At 37.4% G+C, this 23,888-nt stretch overlaps 1 protein-coding gene across 1 annotated transcript in view; it reads left to right on the plus strand.

The window, feature by feature from the left end:
• Positions 1-597: 597 nt before the first annotated feature.
• The window catches only part of TARBP1 (TAR (HIV-1) RNA binding protein 1), a 75,621-nt gene continuing 52,330 nt past the window's right edge, over positions 598-23,888 (plus strand). The window contains exons 1-10 of the mRNA XM_036756110.1: positions 598-1,688; positions 3,422-3,519; positions 5,045-5,114; positions 6,562-6,710; positions 7,839-7,891; positions 9,630-9,727; positions 12,816-12,951; positions 15,431-15,527; positions 16,305-16,394; positions 23,126-23,261. Coding sequence (XP_036612005.1) covers positions 641-1,688; positions 3,422-3,519; positions 5,045-5,114; positions 6,562-6,710; positions 7,839-7,891; positions 9,630-9,727; positions 12,816-12,951; positions 15,431-15,527; positions 16,305-16,394; positions 23,126-23,261 — 1,975 coding nt within the window. The 5' untranslated portion in view covers positions 598-640. The remainder of the gene's footprint in view (positions 1,689-3,421; positions 3,520-5,044; positions 5,115-6,561; positions 6,711-7,838; positions 7,892-9,629; positions 9,728-12,815; positions 12,952-15,430; positions 15,528-16,304; positions 16,395-23,125; positions 23,262-23,888) is intronic.

The raw sequence follows: 23,888 nt of genomic DNA on the forward strand, positions 1-23,888 counted from the left end.
CAACTTTAAAGCATTTATTTTTCAGGACTATTGTGAGATCAAATGAGGAGGTATTTCTAAAGCACTAAGCAGACAGTAGGCACTTAATAAATGCTTATTCCCTTCCTCTCCCTCACTTTGCCAGTTTCCTCATCTGTAAACAGTAACTCCCACTTCCATGGTATTATAACGTTTACAGAGTTAAGTAGTAAAAGTCTCTTTTTATAGGAAAGGAAACTGAGGGTTAAAAGTGATTAAATGACTGTATTCAGAACTGGCATCTGAACTTTCTAATTATAAAACCAGAGCTCATACCCTGTTGTCAAATGTGGTTTCTTACAGCTCTAATATTTTCAGATTATGTTTCAAAGTTAGATTTTAGGCAGGAATTCTGAATTCAGATTTGTATTTTTGGTTGGAAAAAAAAGGCACAAACTGCACGCAAAAAGGGTGCTGCGGAAAGCAGCTCAAGAAGCGGCACGTAAAAGGTCAGGAGGCGCAAGGCCCCTCCCTAGCTTGGTCCCAGGCGCGTGCCCTGACCCGGGACCCCTGGGAGCGCGCGCGCACGCGCGCGCACGCACGCACGCACGCACACGGCGCTGAGGCGACCTAGGGAAGTAAAGCTGCCGCGGCGCCTGCGAACCGGGGACGCGCGTGACAGATGGAGCGGGTCTTAGCCGAAGCCCTGCTCTCTCAAAGCCAGGATCCCCGCGTCCTGCTCCAGGCGCTCTGTGTCTGGGAGTCCCCGACCTCAGTGGAGCAAGTGGAGACGTTACAGTTCCTTCTCCAGCGGCTCGAAGAAGAGCAGGAGCGTGGCGGCGGCACGAGCGCGCGTCCTGCAGCTCTGCTGCTGCAGGAGGCGGTGCGCGAGGTCGCGGCGGGGCACCTCGTGCCTCTGCTTCGAAGCCTGCGGGGCAGCCGGGCGGGGGCGCCGGAGGGGGAGACCTCGGGGCCTCGCGACCGCCGGCGCCGTGTGCTGAGGGCGGCGGGCGGGGCCCTGCGCTCGTGCGCCCGCCTGTCCGGAGGCCCCCAGCTGGCGGCCGGGCTGGTGCACGAGGCGCTCCTCGACTTGCTCGCCCAGAGGCCTGCGGCAGGCCCGGAGGAGGAGGAGGCCCGGGTAGCACCGGGAGAGCGTGGCGGGTTGGGCGCCGAGGAGGCAGTAGAGGTGCTGGTGGCCATAGCTCCCTGCCTGCGGCCGCGCGAGGACCGAGCGCTGCTGGAGCGTGTGGCCCGGGCGGCCCTGGCTGTAGCTCTAGGGGACGAGGACGACGAGGAGCCCGGCGCCGACGAGGGAGCGGCGGCACTGGTGGCCGGGCGGCTGCTGCCGGCCTTGGGTCGAAGCAGCGCTGTGGCTCTCCGAGAGCTGTGGGACGGGCTCCTGCCCCGAGAGGAGGAGGAGAAGGAGGAGCCGGAGTCGGGGGAATGGGGCCCGGTGCTCCACGCGCCCCGTGTTGCGAGGCTGCTGCTGGTACTGAGTGCTCTGGCAGAGAGGCTGCTGACCAGCCTGGGCGTAGGCGGAGCTTGGGGCGCCCCCGAGGAGGAGGTGCCCGATGCGTGGCGCTGCACTCGCTTCTGGAGGGCGGTGCAGACCGGCTTGGTACACACGGACGGGCTGACCCGCAAGAGAGCCCGCTATCTGCTGCAGAAGGCGGTGGAGGCTTCCGGGGGGCAGGCGGCCGAGTGCAGCTGCGGGGCTCGCGATGCAAACGGTACATGCCTCACCGCAGGGGGGCGGGGGAATTTAGCCAACTTAGCCACTCCCCTACCCTTTTCTTTTTGGATTCCTACTCGATTTTCCTCTCGCAATGAGGATCGGCAACTGAGGATCTTAAACAGCACTAAGTGACTTGCCCAGGATCACACAGTTTATATGTCAGAAACGGGAGACCACACTGCCACTTTATAGACTTTTAAAAGATGCCGTAACGGTGCTCATCAATTTCCTGGTATATTTCCAGTTGAAATGGCTAGTTTGTATCATAGGTGGTCCTCTAAGTGAGGCTGCTTGCTGTTACATCTTTTGAAAGATGCATAGACTGTACACATCAATTTTGTGGTATATTTCCAATTGAAATGGCTAGTTTGTGTCAGAAGTCATCCACTAGGTTAAGCTGCACCCCCATTAGCTGAGATTTCATCAGCTCTTACCCTGCCTTCATAAGATCTGAACCCTTAGGCCTATTTTTCCCCTGTGAATATGACCTCACAGATCGATGACTTTATGTTTGGGAATACCAGTGTGTTTGCAAATTTGCTGAAAACAGAGTTCATAGAATTCTCTTCTGTGAAAATGAAGGGCACACAAAGGTGTGTGTAATAAAAATCTGCAGAATATAAAAAAATTGGATCTTTATTAAAACTGATAAAGCCAAATTTAAGATATTAAATGAGATCGGCCTATTATCTTTTTCTTTTGATGTTTTTGGGACCTTCACATTAAATGATTTATGCCTTAATTTCCTTTGATGTGGAGGTATCATCCTTAACTTCATTCCCTTTTAGTCCCAGTTACTACAAACTCCTTTAGAATCATCTCTGGTGATTCACTTGGGAGCATTACTTAGAGGATGTATGAGGCTGCTAGATAATATCACTTCATAGACATATCAGAGGAAACAGAAGGAGAATGACTGAGTTGCGAATGATTCTTTTTTTCCGATCTTTACTTAGACTATCTTTTAATGAAGTAGTTGTGAAAAGAACAGATTTAATATTAAAGCCTCTAATTTTTATTTCAATTATAGTAGACTTCAGTTTTTCAAGAATGTCAAGAACATTTGACTCAGCCCTTTTTGAGAAGTCTATTAAAGTTTACTGTAGGTTGTATTTACAGTAGGTTGTATTTGTTCAATTCCCCTGGAATCAAATTTCTGTCTTAACAGGTGTCATTTTTTGAAAGGAGTAAATGCAAGTAGTAGGAGAAACATTCTTTTCAAAGGATATTAAGTTCCCAGATTTTATTACATCTAGGTAGTCAGGAAAAAAATGCGGGGTCACAAACATACTGTAAATTGCACAGGGTTTTAGAAAAAATACGTATTGGATATTTGGCAGGGAACCTTTGCTGCAGTTGTAATTGTATAAAATCAGTCATCATTTGCTAGTAGGATTAAAAAGCTTCATTACAAACCATTTCTTACCAGCCCATAGTTTACTAACTGTTCGCATACTTGACAATGAGAAGATGATTAATCAATTTATGAAAGTGACCATAAGCTGTTGAAAAAACTTGTAGTGCTGTAGGTCTTTATTAATTATTCTTAGTTGCTTCTTAATTTCTTTTTAGACCAGGCTTCCTCTGTTACTGAACTTTTGCTCTTGGGCTTTCTTTCGATTTTTACATGCTAGAAAACGTTATTTTTATAATGCTAATGACATTGTTATAGTGAATATTTTGGAGTTAGTAATAGACAAAAATAACTGTGTCTTTTTGTTACATTAGAACCAAATCTGTTTTGGTGGTCAGATAAGAAAAAAGAACAACTCTTGAAGTTTTGGGAAAACTATATTTTAATAATGGAAACTCTAGAAGGAAATCAGGTAAGTGATTTAATGATTTTTATCACCCTTGCCTTTTCAGGACAAATTCCATGATACAGCAAAATGAATTCTTCAGATTTTCAACATTCGACATTCAGGATAGGACATGTAAAAATCATTCTTTTGGCTTTGTTTTAGAATGATAAAGTACAGGTGGGCGTGTCACTTTTTGGTAGAAATGTGTCCCTAAGTTGAATACAAATCATATTTATAGATGAAATTTTCCTTTGACTTAACATTATAATTATGGAAATGTGCAGCTTTTTTTCCCCTTTTTCTTTTTTTTTTTTTGTGAGTAAACTTCAGTTTCTAGTGGTTCCTAAAAATTTAGTTGTTAGATTCCTGGTCTCTCCAAATGAATGTTCTATGAACAAATAATTGAACATACCAAGTGAGTACTTATTTCAAGGAAACCAACCATGACTTAATTTCTTAAGTGAATAATTTATCTTTTTTGTCGTTTTGGATCTTTAAATACTGAGGTTTCTTAGAAGCATAGTATGTCTATTGACATATTATGTTACATGCGTTTAGGTAATTTATAAGTGCTGATGAAAGCATCAGTTCTATGGACGATTTAAAACACTGGAAGTTAAAGTAGTTTATAGTTGACTTTGAAATGCATTTATATGTGTGTGTGCGCGCACACACACACACACACATATACATTTAAATAGTATTAGGAAATTCTGTAGTGGAAAGAACACTGGACCTAAATCTGGGTTCCAGTCCTAGTTTCCAACTTACTATCCGTGATCTCTTGGGTATGTGGCTTATTTTCTGGGGCTCAGTTTCCTCAAATGTAAAATGAACCAGGATCTCTTCTAGTTTTTATATTGTATGATTTTAGGAATTCCTGGCAGAGTGAAACAGTGATTCAAGGAGTTTGATTCTCCCATATTTACGAGGCAGAGGTGTTGTGAAGACACTGACAATTACAGAGAAAGAGGACTGTACTAAAAGTCAGGAGATTTGGGTATTAGTTGTGATTTTGCTGCTTGTAGTGATCCTGGGAAAACTCAGGAATCTGTGCCTCAGTTTTCTCACTTTTAAAATGGGTGTAATACAGCTCTGCCATTTGCTACCAATGTGAACTTGAATATATCACTTGATCTTTCTGGGCTTATCTGTGAAATGAGGAGCTAATACTAGGTGACAACTCTGATGCCCTTCCAGTTCTAAATTGGTGTCTATAATGCCTACCTACCTTATGCTATTAGGGATCAAAGATCAAATTAGAAATGTAAAAGGGCATTAAAAATCACAAAATGGCATTTAAAATCTGTATTTTGCATATATTCTAAGGCACATATCCCCATTGTTCTTCATAATTCTAGGTCTCTTGATTGAACCTATGTGAAATCCTTGTGCTGTGTAAAAGAAACTACGTGTTTATAACCATTAAATTGTTAACAATTTTCCAGTGTGATTTTAAGAAGTAATACTGTTGTAATGAGACTAGATCTAAATCAGTTTTTGGAAGTGTTTTTCATTAGTTACAAAACCTTTTGTCTTTATGTTTCAGATACATGTTATAAAACCTGTTTTACCAAAGCTAAACAGTTTATTTGACTATGCAGTGTCAGAGGAAAAAGGTAATGGTTGTTCTTTCAAGAAGATGATTTACTCCTAAGCTTTTAAAAAATGTTGTTTTTGTGTGGTAGTATTACTTTTGTTGCAGCCCATCGTTATTCCTTTAAAATATCTGGTTTTACCTCAATGATTGCGCATTACTTTTTAGGACCTTTAGAGACATTTTACTTGAATAGATACGTAAAAGGTGTGTTAGCATACTAAGGTTGGTGGGGATTACAAATGAGAATGAATCAGAGTCCCTGCTTCTATTGCATTGACAGTAACAGAAGATAGATGATTATTCCTAATTGCCACATAGCTGGGATTCCTTAGTCAGGCATAGAGAATTCCAAGGTAAATCTAAAGCAGAGGTCTTGGGCCTTAACTACTACCAGTATTATAGATTCTTTTCAATGGAGGATGTATAGAAACTATTTAGATAATTTTTACTGATGTCTTACAAGACAGTTTTATGAAATTGAGGTTCACGTCAGTGTAATAAGCAAACATAGGTTAACACTATTTTGTATTCATGTGAATGATTAAGTACTATATTATAGTGTTTACATATGAGAATTAACTTGGGTTAGATGGGTTTTAGTACCTGTCTCAGATAATTACAATTTTAATAGGTTGACCCATTAGGAATTGAGCCTTATTCAGCTTATTGCAGTAATCTTCGAATGCACTGGGATTTTCACAGACCATAAGAATCTATGGTCCCACCTGGGGCTAGAATTTAATTGAATCCTGGTGTGACTTCACTTAGCTATCTAGTATTAAAATGATACGCTTATTATTATGTTTTGCCCACAGCTCTTGGAAAATGAAATCAAATGGCAATGAATGATTTTTAAAAATTACTGCTGCCAAAGAATTTTAAAAGCTTCTTCATGTTGATTGTAGATAATGAACTAATTTACTTATAATATGGTGTGAATAGATGTTGAAAAATCAATTTTATAAAAGAATTAAAGATAAAAATGTTCATTTCTGAAGAGCAGAAATAGGTATAGTAAATCGGAGCCAGCCAAGACAAGTTTTCATTCCAATTTCCTCATCTGTAAAATGGGGGTAATAATTTTAATATGACTATTTCACAGGGTTGTGTGGAATGTACTTTGTAAACCATAAAACGTTCTATTAATATGAGTTATTTAATACTGAAAATTTTTATCGCTAATTCTAAACTTGGACATCTCCAAAGGAAGGAATTTCTTTGGTTGGCAGTTCCCAAATATTACATAGTTACTGCTACAATGTAAGACTGGCTGACTCCAGTTGATAATGAAATTTGGGGGGTATTTGATAATTAAACTTTTTCAAATGGCATTCAATACTGACCCACTTCCTACTGAATTCTACCCGTTAGTCATCAGTGTAGTAATGAGGTTCAAATTTATGTGTGTTTTAGATGAATATTTGATAACTCAGACCAGAGGCAAAATTGGGCTTTTGTTTTGACAGCATGTTGGCTCCTCCATCCATCCTGGCATATGTGTATTTATAAAAGAATGTTTGAAAGTGAAAACAAAACCCTGACCAAAGAAGGCGTTATACACTTTTTGGAGCTCTATGAAACAAAGGGTCTTCCAGGTGCACCAGGATTTTCTGAGGTAATGGTAGTGTTCTCTGTCCCCATTGCCGGAAGACCAAAAGACATCTGTTGTACTTTTTTATCCCTAAGGAATTAATGGAACATCATTACTACATGACTTGTTTCATGGCTTTAGGGAAAACAAACTCTACCCTTCTAAACATAGCTACTACGTATAGGAAAAGCCAACTGATAGCAAAACTAGCTTATAAAGTAGATGTTGGTCTTGCCTACCATTATGAAAAAAGTTTCATTGTATTAGTAATGTAGACCACATAAATGTTTATCACTGTTAATGCAAATTATGACTTAGAATAAGGCCTATTAGTGAAGTTATGCCTATGATCAAAACAGTTATATCGTGGCTATACTTTTTCATTAAATGCAGCCATTTTAAGTGTTTTGGCCCACGATCATCCTAACTCATAATTATGTTTTTTAGTAATTACATGTAACAAATTATGCTTATAGGGACATTGACACAAAACCAAGTCTGTAAGTGTTAAAGATACATTTGTAAACTTTGTCATTTTAGAATAGTTTACTGCTTATGGAAAAATACTGATTTTCTGCTATAACAAAGGTTTGCTCCACCCTTTTACTTACTGTCTGAATAGCTAACATGATATTCTTAGAAATGCCATGTAACTAATCTCGTTAAGTCCCATGATCCTGTTTGTGAATTTACCACCTTAACCAATGTCTGGCAAAATTCCAGAGATCTAATTTAACCTTTTTTTTTCCTTTAACTTCCAGGTAAGGGGCTTGAATCTCCTCTTGAGCACCTTATTCTCTCTTTCTGTCACTGCCTTTATTCCAGCATGTTACTGCTTCAGGTTCCTTTCCTGCTCCTTGAACCAGCACATGAACCCTCTTCTCAGTATCCCAAACTTTTATATCAGGTGGGCAAATTGCTCTACTGGCTTTATCATTCTGGCAGAATTTATCTGCTTAAAAAGCACATCATTGTGTTCTGGCTTCTGTTAACTGAGGAGTCCAACTTTAGTGTGAGAGAGGTCTGTTTTGTTTATAGCCATCCTTCCTTCTCCCTGTGTAGGATGAATACAAATCAAAGCAAGCCTAGTTATTTACTGGATTTCAAAATTATAAATACAAGTTAATATAAACCATATGTCTTTTTTTTCAGTTTATTATTGGACCACTAATGGAAGCCCTTTCAGAAAGTTCTTTATATAGCAGGTAAATCTTCTAATACTTAATTATGATGCAAAACAATAAGGAAAAGAATATGTCCTAGGTTGGTACAATGCCAAATATCCTGTGGGGTGCCTGACTTTAAATTGATGGTTTGTTTTAATAGGGCCATTACTCTTTACTGTGACTGTTCTCTTGTCCCTTCTTTTCCTGGTCTGATTCCTATATCAGTTTTTTTTTTCTCTCTCCTTAATTAAAAACAAACAAAACCTTCCCAATTCTTCTCTGTGTTATTTCTCTTTTTCCTCATTCTTTTCCTTTCTCTAGTATGTGTCCCCTTCCCCCCCCCCCCCCCCGTTCGCGACTTCCTCTTTTTGGTTTTTAGAAAGCACATCATCATCAGCCCCCACATGTGAGTGGTTTTGGCTTTTACTTGGGCCTGGCCTTGTTGAAGTTGGAGGCTCTGGTCTTGAATAAAAGGAGATTTGAGTAGTTGCTGCATTGTTTATGTATCTGAACTTTGTTTTCAGGATTTTTTCCACAGCTTTTAAATGTCATTTTCTTCATAAATATTGATAACATGAAGTAGAAGTTAACATTCCTGTGTTCAACATGTCTATGTTTGATATTTATAGAAAACTCATATTTGTCTATATTTCTTTCTTTTAATAATTCGATTAAATAAATTAGTTATTTCAGGATTTTATGTGCTAAGTTATTTTAATATTTAGCCTAATTTAATCACTACATAAGGAGTATAGCAATACTTGATGTGCCAATTATTTTGTAGTTTTGAAATAACTCGTTACTCTTAAATAGTTTGCTGTATCAATTAGACAGCTGGAGAGCAGTAAAACCAATGAAGACACTTAAATGTTTTCTATAAGTTTTCAAAAACATTTATTATGGCATGCTTTTAGATTCTAGTGGTCTGATGTGTTCGATTGACAGATAATCTTCATGGCAGAATCTCATAGTAGGAAAAATGACTGGTAAATGTGAACAACTAAATGCTATAGCAGAAATAATTTATTGCTAATATCTATCTTGGTCATGAATATTATTTTTTTATCTAGCAAAAAATTAATTTTTGGTAATGTTATTTTGGTGTCAAAGTTTATATATACTTCAATACTTGACTGCATTGTGATCCAGAGCTTAGCACAGTGCCTGGTACATAATAGGTGCTTAATAAATGTTTATTTAATTGGATTGATCTAATTGATATGGGTATTTTTCTAAATGTGCAAATAGTAATTCATCCATACCTTCTCATACAGTGACTTTTTTTCTCCATGTCCTGTGATAACCTTCCATAAGGGATCCATCCAGTGTGCTCTGGGCCTTCCTCCTTAGGTATTTGACCATTCTGTGGATAGAGCATTGTACCTGGATTGTCTACATGTTGTCCATTGCTACATTGCCAGTCTACCTCCTTTTCCAGTCTTACATCTGGAGGATATTTTCTATATGTACAAAATTTATACATATTCTTAAATTAAAAAGTAAGATATTGTAGCACAAGCCATGCTTATGTAATACTATACTAGGCCATATCCAGTCTCAAGAGGCAAAACATAAGATCCTGGTCTCTGTAAGCAGAAAATCCTGATCCACCCTCTAAATGTACTACAAAATAGAATATGTACTCAAGAAAACAAACTTTCAATTTTGTTTTATCATGAAAGACTTATGGGCCATGGAGCATTTAAATGAACTACAGTGTCATGTTTCATGAAGAAATTTATTTAACATTGCCTTTTTTTTTCCCCCTCTGTTACAGGTCCCCAGGCCACAAGATAGGAAGCTGTTCCCCTTTGGGAATGAAATTACAGACATTTTTAGTCACTTACGTTTCCCTCCTTTCAGAAGATATAAAGAGTAGGTTTTAATGGAGTGTTTTATTCTATGAAATAGTATCTTTCCTCGGTTTTTTTTTTAGCATATGAAGCATTCACATTCTTAATGTAATTAAACAGCAATTCAAGGCAGTATGCTAATTGTTGAGTGTATGCTGTCTCTTGGAGAGGTGGAAGGGTAAGGGAGCAGTGTGACAACCTATACACAGAGAAGTAAATACAGATTAATTTGAGGACAAATCAACTAGCAGAATCAGCAAAGCCTTCATGGATGAAGTAGCCCCTGAGATCAGCTTTGCAAAAAGGATGCTAAGTGTTACAGATCTATATAAGTAGAGAATGTGTTTTAGGTATGTGGGACAAATTGCATGACAGGTATGGAGATGTGAAATAGAACACTGAGTATTGGGAGTTAGTAGTTCAGTTTGGCTGGAACATGGCTTATATGAAGGGAAGTGATATGAAATAAGGCTAGAAAGGCAGGCTGGAGCCAGATTGTGGTGGTTTTTAAATGCTAGACTGAGGAGTTTATATTTTATTTTGGGGACATGGTGCCATCAAAGATTTTTGCCAAAGGAGTGACATGGTCAGACTTTAGGAATTTTAATTTGGTAACTATATGAAACATGGATTGGGGAGTGGCAAAGCTGGAAGTAGGCAGATCAGTTAGGAGATTATTTCAGTAGTCCAGGTGAGAGATGATAAGAGCTTGTATATAGTAGGATAGTGGCCATATGAATCGAGAGAAGGATGTGATGTAAAGGTAATTGACAAGATAGGCATCCAGTTCAATATGGGGCGTGAGGGAGAGGAAAGAGTGAGGGATGTCCTCGAGATTGCAAATGTAGGTAACTGGAAAGAAGATGATTCCCTCAAATTTTGGAGGATGGGCAATTTTAGTGGAAAGATAATGAGAGAATACTGTTAACAGGAGTGCAAAATTGCTCTCCTCTTTCTGATGTCCTTTTTCTGTCAAAATTACAGAGGTATCTTATATTGTGATTTACTCAGGGAGACTGCTGTTGCACATCAATACATTAGTGTATTAATGAAGGACTTCTAAAGCTAGCTAGCTTTACAGGTCATCTGCCATTTAATTTTTAGAATGAATGAAGATGAAGAAAATCCGGGCTTAGAAAATTTCTGAAACTAAAGTATTTAAGTTGGCTAACTATAAGAGCCCTTTGTACTATATCTTACCTATTGGCATATGAGGTATCCCTTAATTCTCATTTCTAATAAAATTAATCATTGTTACAGTAACCCCTTTATAGAGCCAGATTTAGATAGAGATACTAGACTTGCTTCATGTTAACAGCTAATGAACTGGAAATGTCCAAGGTGATTTTCACTTAGGTTAGGAAGGGGAGGTTTACTGAGTTGACAAGCAAAGCAGAGAGGTGATATCATCCTGCTAATAGCAGACAATGCTTGACATTAGGATACTTTGGCTTTATTTTCACATCATCCTTTATAAGTAGCACGAGTTATTGTTTGGATGAAATGAGATAATATTTGTAAAGATATTTGCAAAACTTAAAGCACTTCATAAATGTTAGCACTTTAATATTACTAATAATAGTTGAGTGGCCCTGGTCATATCATATAACCTTCCTATTTTCCTATAATTGAGTTTGTATATGGGCTGTTAAGATGATCGCTGATAATATATATGTATAGAATTTAGAAGATATATTAAGAGAAAGGTGCTTTATAATAAAAGATTTTTATTCACAATATATTTAGACTGTCATTCAAGCTTCTCTTCTTTCCATATGTATATATACATATATATACATATATGTGTGTGTGTGTGTGTGTGTATATGTATATATATATATATGTATGTATTCTCTTTATATATTCCCTTTTCCTTTATATAAAGATCTTGCCAGGAAAATGGAGCAGAAAGAGCAGTGGGGAGAAATTGAGATATCTGGTATTTAGGTGTGGTATTAAATAATGTAGTGTAGCACTTTGTGGCATGAATTTTTGATCAAAAGATAGCATTTGATCTTGGTTTTCTAAGAGAATCATGATAGGGTAGCTTTGGGGGGAAAAGTAGCCAAAAGTAAAATCAATGAGTAAGCTGTGTTAACTAAAACAAGTACTTAAAAGTGTAGCTGAGTAAAAATATATTCAGTATCTCTGTCTAGGTAGATGAAATCCACAATAGAAAGAGACTTTCTGTGCCATTGTCAGTGGATTTTTTACATAAAATTCAGATATTTTCATGAAATCGTGAATTAAGCCGTAATTCAGCAAATATTTATTCCGTGCCTTATGTATCAGAGCCCTGTGATAAGCACTGGGAGTATACAAAATTTAAATCTTTGCTCCCATGAAACTTTATAGGTTAGCAGGGGGTCAGAAATAACCTTAGTACAAAATAACACACAACTACCTAAGAGAGAAGTATGAAGTACTTACTATCGGAGATTAAAGGGGGAAAACATTTCCACTTAGGGGGAGCAGGTACAAGTTTTTGGGGTAAACTTTAATGAATGGTTAGGAATTCAATAGACTGAGAGGAAATATGTTCTCCTTATCCCCACAAGATTAATGAATAATGAAAATATAAAACTTTATGACTGTCAGATGATGTCAGTATTTAGCAATTATGTAGTACCACATACATATGCATGTATGTATATATTTAGCAGATTTCAGTCTAGAAGCTGAAGAAATGAAAATGTAATATAATACGGAAAAGAAGTTCTGAGTTTACTTGGTCAAAGAAAGTAGTGTTGATTTTTTTTACTTGTCTCTGCAGAGAGTACAGGTTGGATTTTTTTCTTAACCTTTTCTACCTTTTGGTATTGAACTTTGTAACATGTCATGGAGATTAATATGGCAGATGCAGCTAAATTTTTTCGATATGATTATTGGGTGTACAGAGTACTTAAGTATGGTTACTGGATGTACTTATATCAAGTAATGATGTGGAGAATACAATTTGAATCATTTTCAGAATTTTCTAACTTTGACATAAATACCTAATTTAGTTATGTTCTGGAGTTAACTCTAGTAAAGCGGAATACCTAACCTAGCTAATGAAGGGGAAAAGTAAATTAGAAACCTTATTTCATATTGTGTTTTTTTTCTTTTAGGTAGTTTCCTATTGAAATTTATTAAGAAGATGACAAGTAGGCACTGGTGTGCTGTTCCCATTTTATTCTTGTCCAGGGCTCTGGCACACATCCCACGATGTAAAGTGCTTGGGGTAGAAGGCCTCCTTGCTCTCAGGTAATCAGTTATATTCAGTGAATATTTAGGTTAATATGACATACATTGTGAAGGATTCCTTCACTGTATTGAGCTTTCTTCACCAATTAAATGTTTTAATTTTCTGTTGGGAAGTTGGATCCCATGGTAACACTACCATGTATTTTCACATCTATACTTGCCCTGGGGAAAAAATCAAAACAAAACAAAAAAGCTGCAGTGTAAAGCTGAGTATTCTGGGCATGTCTTCTTTTATGTGTGACTAATATAAATAATGTGGCACAGATCTTTAGGTTTCTGAAGCACTTTGAGTAGCACTAGTAACTTTTGCATGTTAGTGTTTAATCAAGTAAAGATAGAATAATAGCTGGATTTATATAGTACATGTATATAAAATAGCATAGTAAAAAGTTTGCAAAGTGCTTTACGTGCCTTGTCTCATTGTATCCTCACAACATCCCCCTGAAGACACCAATTTATAGATGAGGAACATGAGTCTTAAGAGATATTAAGTGATTAAGGCTTCTTTTCTTATTCCTTCAGTCTTCTGGCCCTCACTGTAATCTGGATCCCTCCAGATGACACCACTGTCTTGCCACACTTCCCAGTACCGGATATACTTTCTCTTACATTGCCTAGCTGACTGGTGGCAGAGTGGGGGTGGGGGGGTTGGCACTGGAATACTCCTTGCTCTCTATAGCCACCTCCAGACTCTCCCTCTTTCATTAGGCGGTCTTTCTTCCTTTGAGTTTCACGCTCTCTCCATTTATTACCCTATCCAGATCCTAGTGGCTGTTACTGTAATAACAATATTCTTCCTCCTTTCTCAGTGACTTCGTTTTTTTTTTTTAAGGAAGTTGTTTCTGTCCTTCATAGCATCCTGCCCTCATCCATACCTCAAATACCCACACCTCCCAGTTAGTTCATCAAGCTACTCAGTTCTCATGACCTCTTCCTTTATTCCATCTAAGCTACATGTAGAGAGGGTCGTATCCTTGATCGCTACATCTCCCACAAATGTTCTGCTTCCTTATTTGTAATCTCTGAAATGCCTTTATCTGATCGTGTTCTGTGTTATTCCATCTTTCCCTTTTTTGTAACGCCTAACCTACTCTTTATGCTCATCTTGTTCTCCATTCCTTCCATACCCCAGTTTCTCTCCAGGCCATCACCTCTGCACTAACTCTACTCCCTCCTTTCTTGTCTCAGCTCTTCAGTGAACCGATTCAACTCTACGTTGTTGACCACTCTCAAATCCCTCTCCCTTTGCCCTGTCTTTTTTTAAAAATTACTTTTAACCTTCATTTTCTTTAAGATTGTGAGTTTCAGATTCTCTTCTTCTCATTAATACCTCCCCTACTCATTGAGGAAGCAAGCAAGCAGTATGATTTCAGTGCCTGTGACATCTATCAGTTGTACATATGAAATCCCCCTTGCCCGGTTTGAACATTCCTTACTACACTTCAACGTTGGGTTATTCTTACCATCTGCCTCCTTTTCCTACTTAAGTGCTGGTGAAAAAAATTGAGGGACATCACAAAACTACTGATTAGGTCTCCAACAAATTTGTCTAATCTCAACTGGGCCCTCACTGCAGCAAGGAAAGCATTCTATTCCTCCTTAATTGATTTACTCACTATAGGCATCTCCTAAAGCTCTGTCCTGGGTCTCTTCTTTTAGCTGAATATTATTTTACTTGGGTTCAATTATCTCTCTGTAGATAATTACCACATCTATGTGTCTAGCCCTAGTCTTTCCTTGATTCCAGTCCTATATCACTAACTGCCTTTTGGATACCTTGAATTTGATGTCCCATAGGCATCTCAAACTCAGCAAGTCTAAAATACGACTCATTTCTCTCTCTCCCCGACTTCTGTGTTAAACCATCGTTCTAGTCACTCTGGCCCACTACTTTGGAGATGGGATTCAGACTTAACTTTTTGCGTCAAGGCCATTATACCCTTTACTGCATTTAATTGTAATTCTGGATCAATTCTAAAATTTTAATTTAAATATCAAAATAAGGAAGATAACAGTCAGCATGGTTCAGTGGAATGAATGCTGCCTCAGAGGACCTGGGTTCAAATCCTGCCACTTTTGTTTATTATATATTTGATCTTGGACAATCTGCTTGACCATACCAGATCAGAATTTCCTCATTTGTAAAATGAAGGGGTTGAATTAGATGGCCTCTAACTGTATAACCCTGTAAAATCTATGATCTGTGAAATTACTAGATAACTTTACTTATATAAACATCAGTTTTTAGGTAATAATAAATTTTTCAGGTTGAAAATGAGCTTTGATGGTCTTAATTAAAAATCATAGGAATAAAAAATCTTAATGATGACTTTTTCATCACAAGAAATGAGAGATGAAATATATATAAATATTAATTTTTGTCAGTGCACAGGCATTATTTATGAGTCATAATTTAAGAGCTATTATATATAGTTAACATACATGTGTTAATGTACATTAAAAGAATGTTTGGTTCTAGGGATGTTCTTCAGTGTACTATGATCACACATCAGATTCTGTTGAGGGGAGCAGCTCAGTGCTACCTTCTTCAAACAGCTATGAATTTGATAGATGTGGTAAGTTCTTTACTTCTCCAGTATTTCAGTCAAAAATGCCTTTTAGAATCCAGTCGTTACTTTCATGAATGAATAGATTTTTAAAAAAACAAATTGGCAAGGAACTCTTATTTCTGGAGCTCTTGTGGTTCTGAATTTGAATTTCCCCTTAATTTCTTTTACATACCTAAAGAAAGGATATGATTGCCTATGGTGTAATGGAAAAATCCAAAGAGAAGGGCTGCAAATGACTTGCTTCCTTGCTTTTAGTTAAGTTCAACATGGAGGCAAAACTACTTTAGTAACAATGGAATTTTTTATCACCTTTCTCCATCACTTAAAGGAATCTATAGCCTCACTCTAGAGGAATAGGAAGACCTAGGAGAAAACTTTCTTTAATCATTTAACCTTCAGATGAACAAAGTTAATAGAAAAGAACAGCACCTCATTGATTAAAAGTGACGTTTGTAGGAACGACATCCTTAGTTAAGAATTTGGATATGATATCTTACAAATGATAACTTCATTTTTAAGGGAAATAAGTTTATAGAATAAAACCTACTACTCTGTTTGCAGATATGCTGATTTTTTCCCTAATAATATTAATTATTGTTTTGATTGAATTGTATAATTAAATCAAATTGTATAATTTTAAAGAAATAGGCTTCCTACTTTTAGACTTAATTAGGAGTAATGCTATATTTTACATTTTAATATACTTGATTTTTTAAAACAAAGTAATTTTATTAAAACTATTTTGATCTTTTTGGCTAAATATTTTCTTTCATATTTCTCTAGGAAAAGGTGTCATTTTCAGATGTCTCAAATTTCCTCATGTCCTTGAGACAAGAGGAATCCTTAGGCAGAGGTACTGCATTGTGGACAGAGGTAAGACTTTAAAATAATTGATCTGGTCTTTGGAATTGTATAAAAATTGCTATCTAGTAAATTTTTATACTGGCCAGTTGTACAAAAAGCCTGAGCTCCTTCTAGTTATCTGTCCCTGGAATATAGCATGAATTCCCCATTTCTTTCCAGATACAAAATTCTTTGTTGAGCTCCTACTCATTGTTGTGCTTTTTAGTATGGAGGATACAAAAGAAGTCTTGAGGATGCTTTAATTGAATTGGGGAAGTGACCTAAGACGTGAAATAATTATGGAGCACGATAGGACAGTAATCAAGTGAAAAATGGTATAATGTAGCCTATAAATGCAATAGGAACTAAGAGAAGGGCCATTGATTTTAGGTTAGTAAACATTCTGGAGAAAATTGGAACTCGATGGGGATTGTCCTTGAAGTATGAGTAGAATTGGGATATGAAGAAAGGAAGGAGGAGGGTATTCTTAGTAATACACTGTGATAGCATGAGCAAAGGTGAGGGCAGGAAGGAATGAGCAGGATTTAAAAGGGGCAGCTGATCGAACTGGTTCTCTTTGAGAACTGCCTTTAAGGGCATTTGATGTCCTGCCTCAGACACTTTCCAGTCTTGTGACATTGAGCAAGTAATTCTGAGCTTCAGTTTGTGTAAAATGGGGATAAGCACCTACCTTGCAGAGTTGCTGTGAGGATCAAATGAGGTCGCACGAAAAGCACTTTGCAAACCTTGAAGTACTGTGTAAATGCCAGCTAGAAATGACCATGTTGACAGGAGGAGACCAGAATAGCGAAGGTCTTAAAGACCTGGACTCAGAGTTTAAACTTGATAAGGTAGCCATTGGACAGGCACTGATTAGTACGTGGTAGTATACAGCAAAGGGGTCAGATACGGGCCTGTGAAAAATACCTGTTGTCCACAACACTCCCATGTGTGGCCTAAATGAAACTAAAACTTAATTGGGAAATATTTAACAAAATAAATAAAAACATATAGGTATATAATATATATGATTAAAGTGTAATAAATAGGTAATACTAATATGTTATTTCCCAAGTCAATATGCAGCTTGCAGGGGTACTTAAGTATGGGTTAGTGGCCTGCCACTGGTATACACAGTGGATTAGAAGAGCAGAGAGATTGGATTCAGTGAGAACATCCAGTTCACAAGGACATTAAATAAGGACATGCTATTGAAGCATGACTTCATATAAATATGGTATGTCAGAACCTGCCTGTGGAAGAGGGATAAAGATCTGCATGAACAATAATATGAGAGGTATAGAATAATTTATTTATCAGGTTGACTAGTTTGGAGAACAGTGTGACTATTGAAAGGTCCAGCTTCTGGTTGATTCCGTTGTGTCATCTCCTGCCCAGAATGCATTGCTGTAGCTTTATATACTTTTCCTCGGAAGCTCCCCCAGACAGAATCGAAGTCCTGGTTTTTCGCTGCTGCAGATTTTGCTGACCAGTTCATTCTGCAGTGCCTCAAAAGCATTTCACTTTCTATTGACTCATTTACTCATTCACCAGCAGCAGCATCTGAATCATCAGGTACAGCATTTTGCTGTACTAGTTCTGGATTGCCATCTAGTGATGAAAGCACACACCTGCAGATTGTGCTCTGGCTTCCTACTGGTTGGGAAGGAAAAGGATGTTCCTGTTACTGTTGGGCTCTCTGAAGTGATTTTTCAGGCATGCAGAATTCCCAAGAATCCACATAAGTAAAATTTTCAGAGTTAAAATTAGGCTGTTAGCAAGCTAAACATTTTCCATAATAGATGGAAATATTTCTAAAATGCTTCTAATAGGCTTCTCTACTAAAAGAGTAGGTTGCTGATTCATCATCATCATTAAGAGCTCAGTTATTATACTGTTCTTTAATGTATTGTACAGTAATACTATTCTTTAATGCAGTGGTGGCCTCAGGAGTCTGGAAATGTTTGCCTTACATTAAATGGCCTAGACAGTTTTTTTTTTTTACTTCCTGGGACCTTAAAATTATTATTCTGTTTATTCCTTCAATGTGAGACTGTCAGTTATTAATTCCTAATGTTGGCGTACCTGCTTATAATGGCATCTTTCATACATTTGTTTACTTTATTCCAGTCTTTCTAATCTGTTGTTAGCGATCTGCTATGTGTGACAGCAGATTAAAACTTTAAACTGTTAAAACTGCATGTAAAAATGAAAGCTTTGAATGAGTGCCAAAGGCCTCTTAGACAGAGGCTCCCAAACTTATTTGGCCTACTGCCCCCTTTAAAAAAAATTACTCAGAGCCCCCCTGGAAATCTACTTTCTTTAACCCTTTAACAGTTGTTTTTCTTTCTTTCTTTTTATCTTCCTTTCTTTCTTTCTTCTTTTTTTGGGGGGAATTAACATCATTTCAAAAAAAAAATTTAAAAAAGACAAATATTAAATTTAATAATTTATTGTAAATTTGTGAGTTTTTCCTGCATTGAAAGTTTCATGATGCAGTATTGTGTTATGTAACTGTATAGTATCATATTACAAAACAAGTCATCACATGCACATATTCCTGCTGATGCATGCTGGACATCCCGACAATGTGTGACAGGCTCACCTGCCAACACTCACTTGTTAAGACCTGTCGATGGACTTGACCACTGATGGCTTATAACTTGCATTTTGTGTTTATTTAAAAAATAGTGTAATCACTGTGACTTTAACTATGTTACACAACAGGTGGAACACGTAAGAATGGTTTTTCAAAATTCTCTTCTTTCTTTATGCTTCCACTACCTCCTTATTTTTATTCTGTGTCCCCAATGGCACCTGAGGCATCTATTCCCTCCTTGGATCGTTCCAGTACCCCCCAGGGGGACAGTATTGCCCACTTTGGGAGCCTGTGCTCTTAGAGATGAATTATGTAAGTTTTGGGTATCTGTTTTAGCTCTTCAGAGGACTTTTTTGTTTAATTTCTCTTAGTTATATTTTTAATATAACCTTTAAAAAAGTTTTTAGCTATATCCCAGAGAGCTAAGGCTATAGAATAAGTAACTCTTGAATAAATGAGGAGTAATTATATATGAATGAGGCTGATTATTGGTACATACTTAAAAAAGGAAATCACTTTAAAATTGTATTTATACTATCTATGAAAACCTTTATTCTGCAAAATACAGTAAAAAAAACCCCAAACAAATAACCTCATATTTTTCCCATGTCAAGTCAGGCTTAAGTTGGAAGCGTAGCTCTTAGATGAAATTTTGGCTTGTAGTGGGTGCAAAATTAAATAAAAATTATTTTTAAAAAGTCTCCTTTGTAATTATAACTTTATATATAAGTATCTTTTCTTTGAAATAGTGGTAGTTAAAAATAGTTTTAAATTGTTATCTAAAACTTAGAAGAGGTGGTCTGTAGAATGTGATAGTCTGGTAGATCTTCTGAATTGTAGACAAATTCTGCTTGAAACTGAAGAGACCTATTCACTGCCTCTTGTCCCGCCCAGACGTCTGGAGTGTCTTTGAGGAAGCGAGGGAAAAAGGGAAGAGTGAATTCTGGAAGAACTTAGGAAAAGACAAAAAGCCAGGGAAATACAGGGTTGATTCTAGAGAAAAAATGTAGAAGGCTTGAGAATACCAACAAAGTGACTGAGGGAGACCCTTTAGACCTCGTGAAATTTCTTTTTTTTTTTTAAATCTGTATTTCCTTATAGGGTTTTTTTTAGCAAAGCTCTTTTAAAAAACATTGGCGGTTTTCTTTTACATTAAGGGAATGGAAGAAAGGCAGGAAAAGAAAGGAAACGACTTTCTCTTCTCTCAGGAGAACTAGGTTTTGGGAGCCTCAGAAAAGAGGAGGGCAATGGTAGCAATGAGAAGACAATTGAGGATACCAGCAAGCTGTAGCCAGGACTTCTTGTTGGGAAAATGAGTGGGGGTATTATTTTATTGGTAGCATATAGCTATGTTGTCAAAAGCAAATAATAAAATTGATGTTAGATTAGTATTCATTTCCACATGTTTTCTAAAAGGCGTTAAAGAAATAAGTATTACAGTTTTAAAAAGTAAATGCATTGGAATATATTTGACAAGCAGAGATGGTGGCCAAAGGCAACACCAGTTTACAATACAAACTTCTTTGTAAAATCTTTTGAAGGCTGTTAGCATCTCAGAAAGAAAAGAGATAGTGGACAGAAAGGTTAGCAAGAGATCCAACTAAGCAAAGTCATGCCAGGGGCACTTAAAGATGCAAATGGTAAGAGGATAACAAATAGAAAAAAAAACAGAAAAGATCTGTAAAGACTACCATAATAAACCTTTTAATATTCCTTTTAATCATCAAAGGCAGTAGCTTCATCATATTTGGACCCTCAGATTGTAGTCTTGGATTTGCCTGTAGGGGAGTTAGAAATGGCACTAAAGACAACAAAGATGGTGGGGAAAATAGCCAGATTGGACCAGGTGTTTTTAGAAGAGAATTGTGCTGGAGAAGAGATGGTTGTGAGAGTAGTGAGGAGTGGATATGTGAGACATCGGAAGGAGATGAAGATACTTGAGGTGCAGGAAAAAATCTCGTTCCTTATTAAGACACACACACACACACACACACACACACACAAGGTGACAGCAAACAACTATAATTCTACCTGCCCAAATCATTACATGACTAATCTGCATGCATATGAAGGGCATTCTTCACAAGTGATATTTAACAGTGGGTCATATCTTTGTCATTTTTCAAACGAGTGAAAGAGAATAAATGATCTCATCTCTGTCTTATCCAATTATATAAAGGCAGATGTCATACAGTAGAAAGAATGATCAGTGGGTTTAGAGTTAGAAGGCTAGTGTTCACGTCTTTGCTTTACAATCCACTGCCTGTGTGACCTTGTTCAAATCACTTCTCTGGACTTGGCCAAAAGCAAAAGAGCTTGCGCTTACAGAGCACTTTAAGGTTTGCAGTTATCATCTCATTTGACCCTCATACCAACCATGGGAGCTGCGTGCTGTGATTATCATACCCGTGTCACGGGTCACAGAGGGATTAAATAGCTTGCCCAGGGTAACGCAGCTAGTAAATATCTGAGGCTAGTAAGTATCTGATTTGAACTCAGTTCTTCCTGACTCTAGGCTGGGTACTCTATCCACTTCTCCGTGCCTCAGTTTCTTCATCTATAAAATGAAGGATTCAGTGATCTAGGCCCCTTATGATCTTATTATGCTTATATATTATTTTTTATTATGAAAAAAACATTTGATTCAGTAGAGCAAAATTCTGCCTTAAAGGCCCTTTTGTAACAAAATCATTCCCAATTGCCTGAAAGACGTGGCAACAATTACAACCTGGTTCAGTGGTGCTCTGATTATAAAAATGATATGGTCACCCTGCTGTGATGGACGAGATCCAGTGCAGAGTCCAGTTGAAGTGGGTTTCTCAGTGGGTTGGTAACGTCTTCTAGATATACTGGTTGGTGGATGACATACTGGTTGCATGAAACCATGAAATGTTGCGGAGCCTCCCAGAAGAGATCGGTAACTACTCAAAAGACTTTAATCTGACCTTCCTCACGGGAAAAACCAAGTAGGTGAAGAATGTCTGTTGTTCAGTTTATGACATGCATTGGATGCCCACAGACAGCCGTATAGACCTTGTCTTTCACTAGACGTAGATAGAGTCAGCAGATGGAAAATTATTTCATAACATTTAACTACTTGTACATGTATGTTATTTATTAACTTCATAGTTATGCTGTGTATATTTTATATGTACTTATCCCGATTAGGAAATAAACTCATATCAAATGGGAATCATTTGATAAATTTAATAAATACTTATTGATTGGTTGATGGTTGTTAATAGTTTGGTTGTTAATAGGCTCTTATCAGAGATATTTGATTCAAATATTTTTTCCCCTAATCAACATTTTATTCTAGTTGTCTGGATTTTATTGGTGAAAAACTTTTCAATTTTATGTAATTATCCATTTTGTAGTTTAGTTTGAGGCTACTAGTATTTATTAAGCACTTAATATGTGTGAAGCATTGTGCTAAGGTCTGAGAATACTAGGCAAGCAGAAAGACAGTCCCTGACCTCAAGGTACTTATGTTCTAATGAGATAACAAGACATTTAAAAGGAGGCTGGAAAGGTTAAGGGTGGAAGAGACAGAGTACTGTATTAACTGGGTGGAGTCATGGTAGTGAAAAGTCCTGGAGGAGAGTCTGGAGTGAAGGCTCTGGAGGATTCCTTTGATATTTTGTTTAGATTTTTCCCTCTAGTCTTATCTGTGAAAGATGCCTGGTTCTCTTCTAATTGTTTGACATTTAATATTCAAGCTATGTGTCCATTTTTAAGGTTATTGAGATTATTTGAGATATATACCAGTGAAATCCCAGATCTAGACTGAAGGCTATTCTAGTGGAGTACAAGCTCTGGCAAGCCCTGCCAAGTTGGGAAGGCTTCAGTTATAGACCAGTGATGACGAACTATTTGTCATCTGAGTGTGAGCTGAGCTTAGTTCTGAGTGGCTCATTTCATCCCTGAGAGGCCACCCGTAATGTTTGATAAATGGTTTGGGCATAGCAACTCATTAAGAATGCTTACTAAAGTGTGTAGAGGTTGTGATCTGTATTAATGGTCCCATATGAGTGAAACCTCTGGCTCTTGGAGGCATTAAAGCCAGTATGATTTCCTTGAGAGAGATCAGAGGGCATATTTTATCTATCTGTTTACATCTATATGACTATATGAAGTAATTAATATTTTTTCTCTGTCTTAGCTCTGTGACTGGTTACGGGTTAATGAGAACTACTTTGGAGAAATCCCCAGCTGCGTGGGCTTTTCGGGCAGGTGTTCCTTAAATGTGTATGTACAGACACTGGTACAAGACTACATTAAGTCACCTACCGTGGAAAGTAAGTTGGAAATGAGTTTTTGTTGATGAGTGTAATGAAAATATTTTCAGGAGGTATTAAACCATCTCTGCAAGTGAAATCTGGGCTTAACACACTTACTTGCTCATTGGTAGCAGTAACTTATTTCAGTTCAGTATGGAGGCCAAAATGTCAGTACTAGACTCATCTTTGGATGGTTGCATCATTGCTCCCATAACTGCTAGTGTCTGCATTTCCAAAAGGGTGTTTTCTGAGAACTAGAGAGCACTATATTATATATGTCTGGTTGCCAGTCTGGCCATTTTTATAAATATGTTCCTTAAATGTCTGAAAGAGAAGGAGGTATCTATTAAAAGGCGCTCTCCTTTACTTTTCATTGTGCATGTTGAAGGATTTAAAAATGACAAATGTATTTTATCACAAAAATGGATTTGAGAATAAGCTATTTTTGAGCAATACCAAATTTTTTTATTTGTACAGATTATCCGTTATATATCAAAGTGTTAACAGTTTTATTGATAAACTTTAAAGTTATCATTATTTTACTTTAATCCCTCTTGAGCTAATGTCCAGAAAAGAATAATTAGCAAATTCATTTTCTAGTATTAAATAGAGATGTTTAGCTGAAAGAAGAAAAGGGAGATTTCT

Source organism: Trichosurus vulpecula, chromosome 4 (genome assembly GCF_011100635.1).
Source record: "Trichosurus vulpecula isolate mTriVul1 chromosome 4, mTriVul1.pri, whole genome shotgun sequence".
Lineage (NCBI taxonomy): Eukaryota > Metazoa > Chordata > Mammalia > Diprotodontia > Phalangeridae > Trichosurus > Trichosurus vulpecula.